Genomic DNA, 20,303 nt, shown 5'->3' on the forward strand with positions numbered 1-20,303 from the left:
TTCACCAGTGGTCAAGATTTTTGAAAAAAATAGCAGATCTGCAAGCTCATAGTTGCTATTTTTGAATAGCCAAAGTATAAAAAGTTAAAGTGGTTAAAATGATGCTACATTAACTACTAGCTGGGGACCCCCTAGAACCCCCAAAAGGACCCCTGGGGGTCCCCACTTTGAGAACTAATGCTCTAGATTTAGTAAACTGGACATGATTTGGCTTTGTAACTGGGACAGCTTTTACACCAAACCTTTTGGCTAATGTTCCCCCCCGAATATGGATGCTGTGGTTCAAGTGGTAATAGACACACACACACACACACACACACACACACACACACACACCCACCCACGAGAGAGGCTAGCCTGGCATGGCCAGACATATATCACTGCAAGGGAATTTTTTTTTGTGCAATGGCAGATCCGTGTGGAACCAGGCTAGAGAGAGGCAGCACTTCCACAGAACGGTGCTGCCAGGCGGAAAGCTCATTTTGTCCAAAACTGTTACTTTTCACACAAATACTTGTGTGTGACATTGTAGCATGACAAAGTAGGGCATTCATTTACAAATAAACATACAAAGTTTAAATACGGAGATAAGAGGTTTCTGCCCGACAGCAACTTAAAAGCAACAGCAGCGCATCGGAGCAACAACAAGGCATTTGTGGGGAATCGTAGTGCATTGCATTGTGGGCCGTGTCGCGTCCAAACAACAACCTGAAAGGAACAAGAACTAATATCCCATAATTCCGTGACTTCTGGAGTTCCGTCCGACAGTGGTGGAAAGTAACGAAGTACATTTACTTAAGTACTGCACTTAATACAATTTTGAGGTATTTGTACTTTACTTGAGTATTTCCAATATCTTTACTTCTACTCTACATCTCAAAGGCACTACAATTATTTGAAAACTTTAGTAACTAGTTACTTTGCAGATATAAATCATTACATTATAAAACATACATTAATCACTTTAGCCCTATTTTATACCAAGGCTATTTGAAAAATAGCAGATCTACAAGCTGATAACGCGTCGCACCGTGTCGATCTGCTATTTTCAAACATTTTAGTACTTTTACTTTTGATACTTTAAGTATATTTTGATGCCAATACTTTTGTACTTTTACTCAAGCAAAATTTTTAACACAGGCCTTTTACTTGTAACGGAGTATTTTTTATATTGTGGTATTGCTACTTTTACTTAAGTAAAAAAAACGTGAGTACCGGTAATTTTTACACCACTGTCGTCCCGACTCCGTCACACCACACCCTCCTCTCAGCTCTTCAGGTCCTTTTGGTCAAAGACGATCTGATTGGCCAGGTAGATGGCCACGGCGCCGAAAAAGGCGGAGCAGGCGATGTAGGCGGTGACGGACTGGGCGAACTGGACGATCATGCCCATGAAGAGCGTGGGGAACACCTGAGAGAGGAGGAACGTGCTGTCCAGGATGGCGAAGTCCAGGCCCACGCCGCGCGGCTCAAACGCCTCCTCCTGCGCGTCCCAGTCCTGTGCCGCCTCGTCATTGGGCGAGGCCGAGGCAGACGCCCCCCCCGCGGCGGTGGGGTAGTACTCCGAACTGTCCGGGCCGTAGTAGGCGTGGCCGTTGGCGCCGGCCATCTTGTGGTTCAGCGCGCCTTCCTCGACCGCCGGAGTCAGAAGCAGCATGGAGTCCCTCTGGGTGGGGAGGCCGTTTTTATGTTTGCTTTTGCTCTTCCTTTTTGGCATAAACACCTGGAACACATTAAAATAAAGGTTCATTAGCACACAGTGTGTAGACTAAGGGCTGTTACTAACATGAAATATTAAGTCGATGGTTAACACATTGAGTGCCAGTCGCGTATATCTACGCGAACCTATTTAAAGACGCCACGTGCCAGTCGCGTAGATCTACGCCAACTGGTCTTTTTTTTTTTTTTTTTTATAAGTTCACATTGCATTGTAGGCCTCGTTCGATACGACACATTTCATTGTAGCACCACCGGAAACGGAATTATCCGGGATCCGTTTTTTCCGATCCCATCCGCTTCCATTCTAAAGCTGACACCAAATCGCCATTTTCTCGGTTGTAGTTTTTCTCGTCGCTGATCGCTGTTTAACATAAACCGTTGTAACTACAAGATGGCGGATCGGATTTTCATGCGGTCTTCACTGGTCGACTCAGACGGATCGCTTGTGTGTTTACAAAGAGTTGAATGCGCGATTTTAACTTTGTCTGTGGCGACGTGAAGAAAACAAGAAAACAACAATAAAACGCTGGCACTGGTGAGTACATTATGAGATTAAACTCTGGCGTGGAATGTGTTAATTCTCACACAAATACTCAGTGATGGAAAAAGTACCCACATGTTTTACTTAAGTAAAAGTATCAAAACTGCAATATATAAATACTCTGTTACAAGTAAAAGTCAGGAATTCAAAATGTACTTGAGTAAAAGTACATAAAGTATTGGCATACAAAATGTACTTAAAGTACCAAAAGTAAAAGTACTCATTTCAAATCTTTTGAATCTATGTCATCACGCAGCATGTTTTCGTTCACAAGAAGTCATTAAGATTGGCTTTTTAGGGACTTATGATATATATATACATATACGATATAAAAATGCACCCAAATTTTTTTTTAAATCTATTGTTATGTATGCCCATATGATGACCACGGATATTAGAGATGCGCGGATGGCCTCTCGGTCAAATCATGTACAAATTAATTATCCATCCGTTATCCAACCGCAATAATTATATTATCCAATTTTAATATCCGCATCAACCGTTTTTCCCGTATGTCAAAATATTATTATTTTCTGGTATTCCCCGTTAGTTTTAGTATTAGTTGTGCGATGCGATCACAAAATGCATTGATTTAGCCTATGGAATGTCGGTGCGTCTTTTTTTTAAACCGGTGCTGCGCTAAACATACAGAGCGCAATGCTCTGCTGCGCTGAACATACAGACTCTGTGCGGCATCCAACATACAGAGCGCACTGCTCTTCAGCGCAGCACAGCAGCACCGGTTAAAAAAAAAGAAAAAAGACGCACCGACATTCCATAGGCTAAATCAATGCATTTTGTGATCGCATCGCACAGAGGCTGCTCTACACACTCACACAGACACAAGCACGCAGAGATTTAGCTATTTTATGGATAGATACATTAGATGTCATTAATTTATTTATCGCAATATTTCACCCGCGGTTTATCCGATATTAATTAATAATTATATTTGATTGACCCAAATCCACCCAAACTGCGGTTAACTGCGGCAACCGCGGCTAAAACCGCGATCCGCGCATCTCTAACGGATATGCTCTAAAATTGTGAAAAACGTATTTGTATTTCACTAGACCTTTAAGTACAGTACTCAAGTAAATGTACTTAGTTACTTTATGTGCTTTGACTACTCTGCTTCACACACATACTGTGTACGTGTGACCAGACCATGAATGAAGCATGAAGCCTGATGTATGCCTCCTTTCACCCCGGTGTCACGGGCCAAACATACATGATGTACGAGATTGTAGATCTGCTATTTTAGGAGGACAACAATTGCTGTGTGACGGTTCTATGAATTAACCACTTAAACCCTAGACGTAGCTGACCCGATTCCCAAGGGCTCTGTACTGAATATCTTTGCCGATCCACAAGCTTACGAGTTCCGACGCGCTGCGAGCTTGTAGATCACCATTTCCGTCGAATGTTCGCCCCCCAGAGTAAGGGTGCAAGGGTTCAAGTGGTTAATTAGTATATAGTATAAGTATATAGCTCCCAGTAAGTGTCTTTCTTTCTCTTTCTACCTGGGCCCTCTTTTTTAGAAAATTACTTTGAACAGTAATATTTAAGACCGGGGAAAGCATCTGTCATTTTAGATTTTAACCACTTTAACCATCATCTTATACTAGCCTATATAATAGCCTATGAGCTTGCAGATCTGCTATTTTCTTTTTTGAAAAAATCGTGAACATTTGTGCAAATCTTTGAATATATATAACATTTTTAACTCAAATCTTTGCTTCTGGAGGATTCTACAAATGTCTTCTAAATCCTAACATTAAAAAAAATGAAAAGAAAACTTATGTTGCTATAATATCAGGACACCCCAAAATTATATGCACCCCCCCCCCCCCCCCCCCACATCTCAAAATATTTTGTTCCAGGGACCCCAAGAAGCAAAGATTTGAGTTAAAATATAACTTTGAATATATATTCAAAGGTTTGCACACGTTTTCATGATTTTCTTAAAAAAAATAGCAGATCTACAAGCTCATAGCGCGGCACTCATGCGCTATGAGCTTGTAGATCTGCTATTTTTGAATAGCCAAAGAAATCTTAAAATGACACAGATGCTTAATGGATTAATCATATAAAAAACATACAGTAGCCCCATGTTTATAACAAAACACCTGACATTCTCCTTTAACCCTGAGGGCTGACCTCTTTCTCCTTGTGGTAGTGGCAGGTCAGCGTGTAGGGCAGGGTCTGCAGGGTGGCGTAGGCGTACCCGGTCAGGGCGGACATGAGCGTGACCAGCACCACGCTCTTGGACAGGCAGATGACCAGCGCCGAGGCCGTGAAGCTGACCATGCTGCTCAGGTAGACCCGGCGCCTCCCGAAGCGCCCCACCAGCCGACCCATGGCCAGGGAGAAGAAGGTTGAGGTAGCACACTGCAGGAACAGGCCCAGGCTGCCCATACGGATACCTGGAACATAAGATAACATAATATAACATAAGATAACACTGCAGGAACAGGCCCAGGCTGCCCATACGGACACCTGGAACATAAGATAACATAATATAACATAAGATAACACTGCAGGAACAGGCCCAGGCTGCCCATACGGATACCTGGAACATAACATAACATAATATAACATAAGATTACACTGCAGGAACAGGCCCAGGCTGCCCATACGGACACCTGGAACATAAGATAACATAATATAACATAAGATAACACTGCAGGAACAGGCCCAGGCTGCCCATACGGACACCTGGAACATAAGATAACATAATATAACATAAGATAACACTGCAGGAACAGGCCCAGGCTGCCCATACGGATACCTGGAACATAAGATAAGGTAAGATTTGATTGATTCAATACTTTATTATTCAGAAATGTAAACAGCAAGAGGTACAGTCAGACATTAACCCAAGACCTGAAGCCGATTCTACAAATGTCTCCTAAATCCCAACAGTATTCTGAAAAACGCATGTTTCTATATCAGTGCTGCTCAATCTTTTTCACGTCAAGGACCACCAAAATTATGTATTTGGCCGTGGACCCCCATCTCAAAATATTTTGTTCCAGGGACCCCCCAGAAGCAAAGATTTGAGTACAAAATGTTCGCTTTAAATATATATATATTTTCAAAGATTTGCACACATTTTCACGATTAAAAAAAAATAACAAATCTACAAGCTTATAGCACGGCACTCGGTGCCGCACTATGAGCTTGTATATCTGCTACTTTTGAATAGCCAAAGTGTAAAATAATGCTTTTTAGCTCAAATCTAAAAATGACACAGATGCGTTCCCAGTCTTAATGGGTTAAAGCTAAAAGGATAACACAAAAAAGTCCTGGGGACTTGTTTCCATCGTGGTCTTCAATTCATCAACATAGCATATTCATTTTTAAGCGTACAAAGGAGAAAAAGGAAAAAACGTCAGCAGTGAATGACGCCTCCTCTCTAACCACTCAGCTATGCCTCTCCCAATTACGATGGTTCTACTTAAAACTGGTGGAAACGCAAGTCGGTTTGGGGGCCGGTTCCGTAGAAGAACCAAGGTTCCAAGAATCTAGAACGGAACCAAAGTTCTTTTGGTGGAAAAGGGACCACAGAACACAGTAACCAGGGCTCTCCGTTATTATTTTTTTCCATCTACACACCAAATGTCTTTGTGAAAATAGCCCATCTCACAAGCTGAGAAGGCTGGCTATTTTAGACGCATGTTTGCCTCCAGAATAGGGTCGTGGTTAACTTTAAAACACTGGTGTTTGCTCAGAGCCGTATGTTTGGACGCTCTTGCTCTCAGGGCGTGGCACCGTGGCCAGACCAGACGCTTTGGCCTGGATCGTACCGGAGCCCTCTTGAGGAAAACCCTGACCCACATGAAGCCAGATGAATCATCAGGAACATGACGTATTCACGCCGTTTACTGATCTACCGAGGAGAAGAGACTTTATCTTTAAAGCATCACAGGACGTCAGTATAGAATTATTCACACTGTAGGAATGTGGTGTAAAGTAACTAAGTACATTTACTCAAGTACTGTACTTAAGTACGATTTTGACGTATTTTTTACTTTACTTGAGTATTTCCAGTTTTCAGTACTTTTACTTCTACTCCACTACATCTCAAGAGGCAAATATAGTACTTTTACTCCACTACAATTATTTGACAACTTTAGTTACTAGTTACTTTTCAGATATAAATTATGTTATTATGAAACATTAACCACTTTAGCCCTATTTTATACGCGCTGTGAGCTTGTAGATCTGCTATTTTCAAGCATGTTAGTAATTTTTCTTTTGGTACTTAAAGTATATTTTGATGGCAATACTTTACAACTAACATTTTGAACACAGGCCTTTTACTTGTAACAGAGTATTTCTACATTGCCATATTGATACTTTTACTTAAGTAAAACATGCGAGTACTTTTTCCACCACTGAATGTAATGCTCTTTAGCAGTGGTGTAAAGTAACTACATACATTTACTAAGTTCTGTACTTGGGTACAATTTCAAGGTATTGTTTTACTTTATTGGAGTATTTCCACTTTTCAGTACTTTTACTTCTACTCCACTACATCTCAGAGGCAAATATTGTACTTTTACTCCACTACAATTATTTGAAAACTTTAGTTACTAGTTACTTTGTAGATTTTGATTATCATTACAAAACATACAGTAACCACTTCAGCCCTTTATACATTTCGGCCATTTGATAATAGCAGATCTACAAGCTCACAATGCGACACATTGTGAGCTTGTAGATCGGCTATTTTCAAACGATTTTTATGCATTTTATACATTATAAAACTTGTGAAATTGTGACATTCTGCATAATGAGTACTTTCAACTTTTGGTACTTTAAGTACATTTTGATACCAATACTTTTGTACTTTTACTCAAGTAAATTTTGAATGCCAGACTTCTACTTGTAACAGAGTATTTCTACATTGCAGTATTGATACTTTTACTTTAAGTAAAAAATTTGAATACTTGTTCCACCACTGTCGGAATGTAATGCTCTTTAGCACAGCTGGTATCTGTGTTACTGTACTCAACAGAACAGCAGAAGTTGTCATAGTTTTTTTTACTTGACAACAGAATAATGCTAAATGTCCAGTTGACCTGCAGTGTGTTCCAGTTACAGTATGTGGTGCATAGACACTAAATGCTGCTTCTCCACGTTTAGTTTTGATTATAGGGACAGAAAGGAGAGCTTTTGGCAGCTGACTTCAGAGGTCATCTGGTGTTGTAGGCAATGCCAGCCTTTAGTGGTAAGCAACCCCTGTGCCTCCCCCCAATGCCCCAAGTATGAAATATCACTTCTTCATTTATCCTAAGCTTGTTCTGTTGACTTATTCTGCATGGTCCCTACTGGAATTATGAGAAAAATATAACCAGTGGTGGAAGAAGTACTCAGATATTTTACTTAAGTAAAAGTAGCAATGCCACAATATAAAAATACTCTTGTTACAAGTAAAATGCCTGTGTTCAAAATGTTACTAGAGTAAAAGAACAAAAGTATTGGCATCAAAATATACTTAAAGTACCAAAAGTATACAATGTTTGAAAATAGCAGATCTATAAGCTCACAACGCGTCGCGATGAGACGTGTTGTGAGCTTGTAGATCTGCTATTTTCAAATAGCCTATGTATAAAATAGGGCTAAAGTGGTTAATGTATGTTTTATAATAAAATAATCTGCAAAGTAACTAAAGTTTTCAAATAATTGTAGTGGAGTAAAAATAAAGTAATGAAAATTGGAAATACTCAAGTAAAGTAAAGGTACCTCAAAATTGTACTTAAGTACAGAACTTGAGTAAATGTACTTAGTTACTTTACACCACTGAATATAACTTCAAGTAACAACCTTAAAACAAAAAAAGAAAAAAAAAGAGCTTGTTCTCACGCTAAATCCTTTTAATTGAAACAAAAAGGCCCATGAGAGATCAGCTACTGAACTGGACACCTGTGTATTTGTAGCGTTTTGCAGTTATCAGCCCCAAATATCAGAGCCTGGTTATTGTGAGAATTATGGGTCAGGGGTTCACCGGAGGGCCAGATAATCTCTCCTGTGAAAAGGAGGATGGGGATCATGTTACTGTTTGAGAGCAGAGCTACTCTGCCCACTTTGCAAACATTACAGGAGCCGTGAACGCTGGAAAGGAACTAAGTACATGTACTTAAGGACAATTTGTATTGCAGTATACTTTTACTTCTACCCCATTACATCTCAGAGGCTACATCTCCACTTCAGTTATTTGAAAACGTTAGTTACTAGTTACTTTTAGATTTAGATCATTTAAAAAAAAAATAGCCAATATACAAGCTCACAACGTGTCGCGAATCGCGGTGCGACTCGTTGTGAGCTTGTAGATCGGCTGTTTTCAAGTACTTTGATGCCAATACTTTTGCACTTTTACTTGTAACTGGAGTATTTCTACATTGTGGTACTGATACTTTTACTTGTCTATGTGTAAGTAAGTAAGTAAGTAAGTGGTAAGTAGGTCGGGAGATGGCTTATTGTCGGTATCAGCCGAGTAACACGCAGGAGTCTGTCCCCGTTACTATGCGCTAGACCCCTGGGAGATGGATTGCTGAGGTGGAGCGCCACACCTATCCTCAGCTCCCAGTACTTACCGCACGACTTACTGCACCCAAGCCGTGCTACTCATGCGCCGAGTTGGCGGTGCCCGGGATCGAACCCATGACCTTGTGGTCTGAAGGGGAGAGCTCTACCGACTGAGCTACCCGGACACAATGTGTCTATGTGTAGATATGTAACTAATGCATATTACCTTATGTCTATGTGTAGAAATGTAACTAATGCATATTACCTTATGTCTATTTGTAGAAATGTAACTAATGTATATTACCTTATGTCTATGTGTAGAAATGTAACTAATGCATATTACCTTATGTCTATTTGTAGAAATGTAACTAATGCATATTAACCATGGATGGATAAGCATTTTTTGCAGCGCTAGATTAACCACACAAACCCTAGCGTCCCTATTCTGGGAGCAAACATTTGGAGGAAATAGACGATCTACAAGTTTGTAGAGCTTGTAGATCAGTGTGTAGAACAGGGGTCTTCAACGTTTTTCAAAAATAATAAAGGAACGGTAAAACAAACAAACGGTATATTAACCATAAAAAAAATTGTCTGCGACCCAGAATGGGTCCACGACCCTACGTTTGAGAACACCTGTTGTAAAACATGCCCCTGTGTGTGTGTGTGTGTGGTGGTGGTGTAATGACGGTGTAATAAGTCTACCTGACCTGAATGAACATGCTCTTTGTGTACGGATGCCTTGACATTCATTCTTTGTGAGTGTGACATTCCTCCTGGCCACGTGGGGGGGGGGGGGAAGAGAGAGAGAGCGAGAGAGAGAGAGAGAGAGAGAGAGAGAGAGAGAGAGAGAGAGAGACAGAGAGACAGAGAGACAGAGAGACAGAGAGAGAGAGAGAGAGAAAGTGGGATGTGGTAACATGAAGGGAGGGAAAAGACGACAACAGGGGGAAGATGGAGAGGAAAGGGTGAAGAGAGAGAGAACAGAATGAAAGGGAGAGAGAGAGGGAGAGAGAGAGCGAGAGCGAGAGAGAGAGCGAGAGAGAGAGAGAGATAGAGAGAGAGAGAGAGAGAGCAGAATGAAAGGGAGAAGAGAGACAGAACAGAATGAAAAGAGGGTAAAGAATGTGGGTTAAAGAAAGCTAAAGGGAGAAAACAGGAGAAAACAGGTCATTGAGGCCAGCCTCAAGCCTGACATTGTGTCCTGAGCAGTGTTTCAGTGTTTCTCAAACCTTTTCATGTCAAGGACCCCAGATTAATATGCACTTGACCGCGGACCCCCATCTGAAAATATGTTGTGCCAGCCCCCCAAATGGTTCAAATGGTTGAACTGTTGTTGATGCTATAGGCTAACTAAAGCAAGGAAATTATGGCCAATATATTTACAATTTACAATGTACTGTAGGTTATTTAGCAGACGCTCTTATCCAGAGTGACTTACAGTAAACAAGGTAAACACATACATAGAATACAGAGAGACAGTGTAGTGCCTCAGTAAACTAGGATCACAGGTAAACCAAGAACCAATAGCATCTGTCAATAAAGTCAGATAAAGTCTGATAAAGTATAAACACACCTTTAGAAAGGTTAACCCTTTCAGACCGAGACATCTGTGTCATTTTAAGAGACCAACAAGACCAGGAGACCTGGTTCTTCCAGACCCCTAGTGGTTGAAATCTGAATGGCTGGGTAGGAAAAGAGGGACAGACCGACCGACCGACCGACCGACCGACAGAATGACCGACAAAGCCTCCTGTAGGCCGACCCCCTGGGTCTGGCAAAAATGGCAGATCTACAAGCTCATAGTGAGATTTGAAAAATCGTGAAAATGCGTGCAAATCTTTGAATATCTTTTTTCCTGTAACATTTTTAACTTCTGGGGGGTCCCTGGAACAAAATTATTTGAGATGGGGGTCCGCGGCCAAAATTCATATAATTTTGGGTGGCCCTTGACATGGAAAAGTTTGAGAACCACTGATTATAGCAACATTTTCTATTTATTTTTTAACTAGGATTTAGAAGACATTTGTAGAGACCCCCCAGAAGCAAAGATGTGAGTTACAAATATTTGCTTAAAAAATATATATTTATTCAAAGATTTGCTCAAATTTTCACGACTTTTCAAAAATAGCAGATCTACAAGCTCATAGCGCTGTAAATCTGCAATTTTTGAATAGCACAAAGAAATCTAAAAAAGACAGATTCTTTCCCGGTCTTAATGGGTTTAGATAACAAGTGCAGAAAGAGAGCGGCAGAGTAAAGATGGAGAGGGAGTGAAATAGAAACAGCCTTTAACTATTTCCTCAGATATCCAGGACGTCCATTAACTCCCGTTTCTCCACCTCCTGTTCTCTCCACAACCCTCTGTGATCAGATTATGTCAAATTATGAATATTGGGTTAAAACAAAAAGCTATTTTGTTAAAAAAGTAAAGCACCATTATTGTGATAGTAATCATTGCTATATAGAGTGTTTGTCCAGTAACAGAGGTCTTCCTGTCTCTCCAGCTATTTAATGAACAGAAAATACATTTTCAGGTGGGGTTGCCATTTTAATCCAATCAGGAAAGAACACATTTATCAGCTTCAATTTCATAAGTGTTCCAGTTCCACTTGTGTGTCTGGCTCTTTTTTGGGTTTGTTTTGTTTTATCACTTCCAATTTCACTTGATTATCTTCCTGTATCCTGTATGAGTCCTCTATCCTGATTGGATGAAATTTGTATCCGGGGCTGAAGATTACTATCACAATAGGGAGCTATTCACATCACTTATGCCGCCGTTAAATCTATTTCCTCAGATACAGGCCGAAACCTCTTAGCTCCATATTTCAACTTTTTATGTTTTTTTTTCTTTTTTCGTAAATTAATGTGCTACTTCATTATTCTCGAGTGTCACAAAAAAAGTTGTGAAAATAGCAGATCTACAAGCTCACAACGCATCTGCGTTGTAAGCTTGTGAGATCTGCCATTTTCACCATTTTAAAATGTTTTTAAAATAACAAAAGAAAAAGTAATGGTTTTGGACATACAAGGTTTCCACCCGACAACAATGATTATATCCTTTAACCCATTAAGACCGGGAACGCATCTGTGTGTCATTTTTAGATTTCTTTGGCTATTCAAAAAATAGCACATCTACAAACTCATCGAGTGCCGCGCTATGAGCTTGTAGGTCTGCTATTTTTGAAAGATCTAGAAAAATTTTGCGAATCGTCGAATATATACTTTTTTAAAGCGAACATTTGTAAAACATTTTGTTCCAAGGACCGCCAGAAGCAAAGATTTTAGGTAAAAATTGTTTCAATAGATACATGTATTCAAAGATTTGCACAAATATTCAAAATTTTTCAAAAATAGCAGATCTTGTGTATCGGCTATTTTTGAATAGCCCAAAGTATAAAATAATGGTTATAGCTAAAATCTAAAATGACACAGATACTTTCCCGGTCTTAATGGGTTAAGTCCACCCCTCCCCCCCTGCCCTCTCCAAGGGCCTCTGTGATCAAATTAAGTCAAATGAAGTAAATGCCAAGTGATCCTGGTGGATCACTTGGCACTTGGCTGTCTGTGTTGGATGTGTCAGGAAAGCTGCGCATCCCGCCGTGTGAAGTTCAGCCTATACACGAATCCATGGAGCGCTGCCCTGTAGGTGGCGCCGCTGCCATTGCTGCGGTGTCAGACTCGGTCAGCTGCTGCTACGGTTCTGTCTGTCTGTTGACGTTACTCTTTACCTGCTTGGCTGTTGGAAAAGTTAGTAAAAAGCAGGTAAAAGAGTAACGTGAGCAGTCAGTGACTGCAGCTGACTGACACCACGCAGCAGCAGCTGACCGAGTCTGCGCTCTGTGGATTCGTGTATATTTAGACCACTAGCTTCTTCTGCTCTTCATCATCATCATCATCATCACACAGGGCTATGCAATCTTTCTGCAGAGGGGGTCTTCAATGTTTTTCAGGCCAAGGACCCCTTAGGTGAGAGAGAGATGAAGTAGGGACCCCCACCCACTACATACTGTATAAAATTGTGTTCCAGACGAAGGGTCAGGCCTGTCTGCCTGCCACCAGACAGAGAGACAGGCCTGGTGTCTGCCTGCCACCAGTGTTGATTTTGACAGCAAATTTTTATTTAGTTTCAGTCAATAGTCTTTTGAATAAAATTCCATTTAGTTTTAGTCACATTTTAGTCATCTGAAAAGTTTTTTTTTTTGTCTAGTTTTAGTTTGACTAAATATCATAAGATTATAGTCGACTTAGTCGACTAAAATGTATGTTGGCGGTGCCTTGATGGCGTCGTAATGGCTGATTTTACACCTGGTTGCATGCTGAAAATAGCCGATCTACAAGCTCACAACGCGTCGCGCTGCGATGCGTTGTGAGCTTGTAGATCGGCTATTTTCAGAACACAACCAAACACAAAATGACTTGTCTTTTAGTTCTACTGGATCTCTTCTCCTCTAGTCCCTCCCTTACATTTCAGTCTAGTTTTTATTTGTTGACGAAATTGTCAGTATATGTAGTCTTAGTTTTAGTCATCATAGCTACGTTTTTATTTCATTTTTATTTCGCTTTCGTCAGTGAAAAAAGGTGGACATGAAGACAACATTATCGTCGGTGTCGGATGGAAACCTCGTATGTACAAAAAACGTTTTCAGGAAATGGAAAAAAAGAGCCTATGGCTCCAATGTAGTTATCATTTAGTCACAAGCACTGGTTAATACTTTTCATGTGTTCAATATTAATAAAAACCCACAGACACACCTAACCACTTTCCCTTTTACAATGCTTCAAAAATTACAAAGAAATTGCCGATCTACAAGCTCAAGTATGTTAACTCTTTGACTGCCAGAGTATTTTCATAAAGTACTCCCCCAGTGCCAGCGATTTTCGTTTTTTTGTTGTTGTTATTTTGTTATTTAATTTTCAAATAGTTTGTCTGGCTGCGGTTTTAAACACATACGACAGATCGACCAGCAGAGAGCAGCAGATAGACACCTCGATCACTCACTCGCTCGACCCCCCCCAAACAGGCTCAGACAGTCCATACGTCATAACCGGATGTGACGTTTTTGCAGATCGCCGATCGGCTTCAGTTCGGTGTGATACACGACGACGATGACTGTTCGTCACCCAGACTAAAGAAAATAGAAGTGGAGCTCTCCGTTCGTTTTTTATACTGTGTGAAAAAACAGGTTTTTCCCTATTCTGGCCTAAAATGACCGGTAGAGTTCTCAACGGGCCTGAAAATTAAGGCTCGGCCCTAACTGGGCCCGACTGGGCCGGCCCGAGGCTCGGCCCGAACCCGAGTATTACCGTCATGTTTTTTATTTTTTTTATAATTAAAAAATATATATTATTCTGTTCTGAATGTGTATTTATCTATTATGAAGATGGCGCTGACGGCGCTGACTGACGTTAACTTATACTGTGCTGATTTAAATTAAGTTAAATCCTTGTCTTGCTCACGGACACACCTCTGTGCAATGCAATGCATCGTCTGCATTTCTCTGCCTCTCTCGACCGAGTCTTCGTCTCCTCTCCCCCCCTGACTGTTGTTAACCTATTAGCTTAAGTTTACACGTGTTGGGTGAAAAATATTATAATACTGAACTAAACGCGGGTGGATAACATTTTATTGTGAAAATCAGAGAGCACTGTTTCCACCACTTGTGTAACTTAACACAGCACGCTGGCATAGAACACGCCAGTCAGTTATCTTAACTCACAAAAACACAGTGAACATCCTGTTAAACCTTCAAATTAAAACCATCTGACGAGTGACGACGTAAACAATGACACATGTGTAGTGTACTGCGTGTATGCACGTTCTCGCGCGTGGCTATATATGGAAAGCTCGCTCCTGCGTTCTTCAATTGATTTCTGAACGAACCTGACCACTGAATGTACCGCTATTGTTGAAGGCTGGTGTAGACCGACTTTATTTGCCGTGTTTTTTTGTACTGGAGTCGCAGAAATGATCACTTTCTGTTTCTTTTTCCTCGGTAGGTTTTACTGTTTTAAAATACTTGCTTAAAAATGCACACTTTGCAGCTGTTGCGCAGATATCTCTTGTATCCTCTCATTATGTTTTTGAGCTCCTAATTATTTTGTTTCGCCAAATTCGACTTGTAAACAAGTGGTGAATGAAATCACAGAAGACTCGTCCCTAAACACACTCGCCCCGGGTCTAATCCGGCGGCCTCTGTCCGCGAAATGAATGGGGGCGAGTGTGTTTTGGGGCGAGCGTTCCGGTGGTAACCGGAACGCTCGCCCCAAAACCCCAGAATCGTTTTTTTTTACTCTCTCTTGCTTTGCTGCCTGAGCCCTGAGCAGCACAGTGCACGTTAACGCCAGTCAGTCAGCGCCGTCAGCGCCATCTTCATAATAGATAAATACACATTCAGACAGAACAGAATTTTTAAATATATTATTAAAAAAAAGAAGGAAAAAAAACATTTAAAAAAATCATTTTCAATTTTTTTTTTTATGGCTCGGCCCAACTAATTAGCATACTTTTGAGGCCCGGCTCGGCCCGAAAACGTCGGGTCGGGCCGGGTCGGGTTTGGGTAGAATTTGAGAACTCTAATGACCGGGAACGGAACCTGCGTCATGAATCCGGAACCCGGTGAGTCTGAAGGAATCAGAAAGCGAAACTGATGATGAAAAATAAACAGAACAGCGTGATCACAGTAAAAGTAAAAACTCAGGATTTCTCGTTCTGGCACTGAGGGCATTCAGAAAAAACTCGGGATAACTCGGGGCTTGGCACTGAGAGAGTTAATACTATATTAACTCTCTCAGTGCCACGCCCCGAGATATCCCGAGTTTTTCCCGAGTACCCTCAGTGCCAGCACGAGAAATCCCGAGTTTTTACTTTTGACTGTGGTCGCGCTATTCTGTTTATTTTTCATGATCACTTTCGCTTCCTGACTCCTTCAGACTCACCCGGAGCCGGATGTAAAAAAAAAAATTCATTTCCGGGTCACGTTGTTTTTCTCCGGTGATTTTCGGCCAGAATAGGGAAAGTCACGTTTTTTCACACGGTATAAAAAGCGAACGGAGAGGTCCACGTCTACTCTCTTTGGTCTGGGTGACGATCAGTCATCGTAGTCGTGTATCGCATCGTAATTTAGCCTGATCAACGATTGTCGAAAATGTCAACATCCGGTTATGACCGGATATGACGTGAGCCTGTTTGGGAGGGGGTGAGTGAGCCAGCGAGGTCATCAATGTGTCGATTTGTTGCTCTCTACTGGTAGAACTGTATTATGGGTTTAAAACCCCAATCAGATCATTTATTTGAATGAAAAATTACAAAATTAAAAAAAAAAAAAAAAACGCAAATTGCTGGCACTGGGGGAGTACTTTATGAAAATACTCTTGGCACTGAAAGAGTAAAAGTAAATTGTTTAGTTAAAAGGTGAAATCTATATTCTGATAGTTATCATTGCTATACTCTATAGCAATGATAACTATCAGAATATTATGGAAATTCTTTGATTTATTTTATGAAAATGTTAGATTTTTTCGTTTCATTTTTGAAAACCTTTTGAAATATAATATTATGTTTTCTTTTATGTAGGTAATGAAAAACTCAACCCACATAAATGTGGTGACTTTACATCACCTTTAAACAGCATTGAAACGGTATAAGGGTCTCACCTTCATCGTATCTCTGTCTGGACGCGCTCCCCGGCGAGGCGCTGGGAACGCCCTCGTAGAGCCCCTCCCCCACGAAGTCTGTGTAGAACAGCATGAAGGACATGACGGCCATCCAGCTGCACAGCTGGGCCACGCACAGCTGGCGCATCACCCTGGGGACGTGGCAGTAGCACCTGGAGAGAGAGACAGGAGCTGATCAATGCAAATTCCCATTCTGCTTATCAATTCCCTAACCCTTAACCCATTAAGACTGGGGAACGCATCTGTGTCATTTTAGATTTTAACCACTTTAACCATTATTTTATACTTCAGATATTCAAAAATAGCAGATATATATGAGCTTGTAGATCTGCTATTTTTGAAAAGTCTTGAAAAATAGTGCAAATCTTTCAATATATATAATTTTATAAAGCAAACTTTTTTTTACTCAAATCTTTGCTTGTTAGGGTCCCTGGAACAACATATTTTGAGATGGGGGTTCGCGGCCAAATACATATCATGTTGGGGGTCCTTGACATGAAATAAGTTTGAGAAGCACTGATATTGTAGCAACATAAGCAACATACTGTAAGTGTTTCAGAAAACTGTTTTATTTTAGAAGCAAAGATTTGAGTTTGCTTTAAAAATATATATATTCAAAGATTTGCACGCAGATCTACAAGCTCATAGCGCGGCACTCTGTGCCGCGCTATGAGTTTGTATATCTGCAATTTTTGAATAGCCAAAGAAATCTAAAAATGACACAGATTCTTTTCTGGTCTAAATGGGTTTAAAAAAGGTGAAATGCTTAGATAACATAAATATCTTCATTATTTTAAGCATTAAAATAATGTCCTGGAAACACTGCTGTTTAAATTAACCAAACACAACGTACACTAATGTTAGGACAATAATTAGAATTATACAATTATAATAGTTAATGCTTTCAAATGTATGTCATTAACATATGAGAGGTTACTATTCATTACATTTCTTAAAGGTTGTTGTACTCTTTAGGTAACCTACTGGACTGTTAATGATTAGGATTTATCCATTCAGATACCTGAGACCCAAACTTTAGTTTAGCCAATTTTTTTATATATATAGGATGGATTAATTTTTTTATTTCGAAAAATGTTTGAAATGTAATAGATTATTATTATTTGTATTAGGTCAGGTGGCAGTCCTGAGACAGGCATGCAATGTGGCATGGTCCAAGTATATTCCATGTTTGGGATTTCTTATCAGTACAGACAGTGCTTCCATGTTTCATTGCAGAAGCAAAAGGGCCACTTAGTTGCAAAGGTGTGTGGGTTCGTATTATACTTCATATGGTTATTACAGTATATAGACAGATGGCTTTTCAGAGGACAGGAGGAGACAGGAAGTTCCAGCTAAACTTGTTTTGTGTTCGTCACGTACAATAGCTTCAATAGTTGTGGTTTCCATTAAGGTGAACAGGTGCAGCAGGCCTAATCTATGTTGATGAGAAAGTATGCCGATGGAACAATAGAAAAATACGTGAGAGTCAAAACAGATAACTATGTACAATTATGTGATTAACAATGAAGGGCATGGCAGCATTTAAAGGAATGCAGTGTCACAATAGTTTGTTGCAAAGGTGCCTAAGTTTGACTAGAGGTGAGGAGGAGGTCTGATGGTGAGGCTGTCGATCAAGGGTTTCCATGGATTATGCTTGTTGAGTGTTATTATAATGTAGCTGTTATTTTTATTATTGGACACTTTGAAGTTCTGCCCTCCTTTGCCTTGGTGCTCCTTCTCAACAGATGACATGCCATGTTTTGGCTCTTTTTCCACTGTGGTCACACCGTTTGACTTGGCGTGGTACGTGGTACATACGGGTATCACGTACAATACCACCAATCTCCTGCAACATATTAATGAGCATGTCATCCCGACACTTTATGAGTCACCAAAATTATTCAAACACATTTTTTAACATTAGATTGTGAATATTCAACAAAAAAAGACAATATTTTTCAGGAAAAAACGAAAAAAGTGCCACGGACATAGACAAGTCTTGCCACGGACATGTTTGCCCATGTACGGACATGCTGATGACCCCTGGCACCCACCTCACGTCTAAAATACACTCTTTGGCCAGAAAAGAAAATATTTCACCGGAAGGAAAAATCTGGTCAATAAAAAAATTCCATTGACCAGATCTGTAAGGAGCGCAGTGGAGTAACCAAAATTTGTTTTTTTCGTTCCGGTGAAACAAAAAGTGTATTTTAGACGTGAGGTGGGGGGCTCAGAGTGAGCCAGAGTGTTTCCACTAAGTAGGCTTTCAACTCCATAAAACCGTCTTTGTTTTGGTGAGTAGCAAAAGTGTATGTTTTATTTTTTACTAAAGACGAGATACTGTGCAGCCTGCGCTGCCGCGGGTGTGAGGGGAAAGGATGGAGAGTCCCATAGCGTTAGAGGAGAACTCCTTCTAACGCTATGGACCAGAGCTAGGTTAGGGTTATAGGGTATATATACCTGTATATGGCCGGGGTCATGGACCAGCAGGTTCTCAGCAGACACAGCACGGGTCCTGCCTTCAGCAGCCTCAGCTTGCACTTCAGCAGGTAGCAGCAGGAGCGGGGGAGGGGCAGGGGCACGCCACAGCGCCCCGCCCCCTCCAGAGAGCCCCCCAACACCCCCAGCCCGCCCCCAGACTCCAGTAGTGACCCCCCTCCTCCCCCTGGCCCCCCGGCCATGCTGCCAGCGCTGCAGGGCGGCTCCTTAGACACCTGCAGGGGATTCAAGGAAAGGAAACGCAAAACTAAATAAAAATGTCAAGAGAGAAAAGTTTTGGTTTACGCCAAGTTCTAGTCTCTCTCTCGGGATAAAACTGTTGGCTCAGTCCAGTGGTGGAAAACGTATACTCAAATGTTTTACTTCAGTAAAAGTATCAATACGGCAATGTAGAAATACTCTGTTACAAGTAAAAGTCCAGAATTCTAAATTTACTGGAGTAAAAGTACAAAAGTATTGGCATCAAAATGTACTTAAAGTACCAAAAGTAGGAAGTACTCATTATGCAGAATGTCCCGTTTTACAATTTTTCAAAAGTATAAAATGTATTAAAATCTTTTGAAAATAGCAGATCCACAAGCTCACAATGAGACGCATTGTGAGCTTGTAGATCGGGCATTTTCAAATGGCCAAAACGTATATACAGCTGAAGTGGGTAATGTATGTTTTGTTATAATAATAAAAATCTAAAGTAAGTAAAAGTAAAATATTTGCCTCTGAGTGGAGTAGAAGTAAAAGTATTGGAAATTGGAAATACTCAAGTAAAGTATAACATACTTAGTTACTTTCCATCCACCACTAGCAGAAACTTAGAGGATGTCCACCTTTCCCCCCACAACTTTCATCTTTGCAATAGCGTAAATGAATCAAATAAGTCTAAGCTTGCTGCTTAGCAAAGAAATGGAAATTCTAAAATATATTTTTAAAGATAGTTTAAAATAGAAGGTCAACAGCTTCCTGTGCGTGGCTTCCAGGAGGCGTAGTTACAGACTCTGTGTAGCTTAATGTGGAATAGTCGTCTCGCTTGAGAGGCTCGCCAAGACCCAATGTGCAATTTGTGAAACGGCATGAAAGGAGCAGATCTGGTTCCTGTTGTGCTGAGATAAGTTGTTGCCCTGAAAACACTGGAGTTTTGTTTTATGATTTTGTCATTAAGAATAGCTCATTTAACCCTTTAAGACCAGGAGAAGCATCTGTGTCATTTTTTTATTTGAGCTAAAAAGCATTGTATCTGTCTATGAGCTTGTAGATCTGCTATTTTTGAGAAATCGTGAAAATGTGTGCAAATCTTTGAATATATATTTTTTCAAGCGAACATTTGTAACTCAAATCC

The 20,303-nt window shown here is 40.6% G+C and overlaps 1 protein-coding gene across 3 annotated transcripts in view; it reads right to left on the reverse strand.

Annotated features, from left to right (window-relative positions):
* LOC308091815 (solute carrier family 45 member 3) overlaps positions 1-20,303 on the reverse strand; it is an 83,889-nt gene continuing 63,586 nt past the window's right edge. For all 3 annotated transcript variants that reach the window (XM_080437544.1, XM_080437545.1, XM_080437543.1), the window contains exons 5-8: positions 18,932-19,185; positions 16,451-16,623; positions 4,421-4,686; positions 1-1,723 (exon numbers count right to left, since the gene is read on the reverse strand). In XM_080437544.1, coding sequence (XP_080293670.1) covers positions 1,268-1,723; positions 4,421-4,686; positions 16,451-16,623; positions 18,932-19,185 — 1,149 coding nt within the window. In that variant the 3' untranslated portion in view covers positions 1-1,267. The remainder of the gene's footprint in view (positions 1,724-4,420; positions 4,687-16,450; positions 16,624-18,931; positions 19,186-20,303) is intronic.

This window comes from Gymnoscopelus braueri (assembly GCF_963280865.1).
Source record: "Gymnoscopelus braueri genome assembly, chromosome: 9".
NCBI lineage: Eukaryota > Metazoa > Chordata > Actinopteri > Myctophiformes > Myctophidae > Gymnoscopelus > Gymnoscopelus braueri.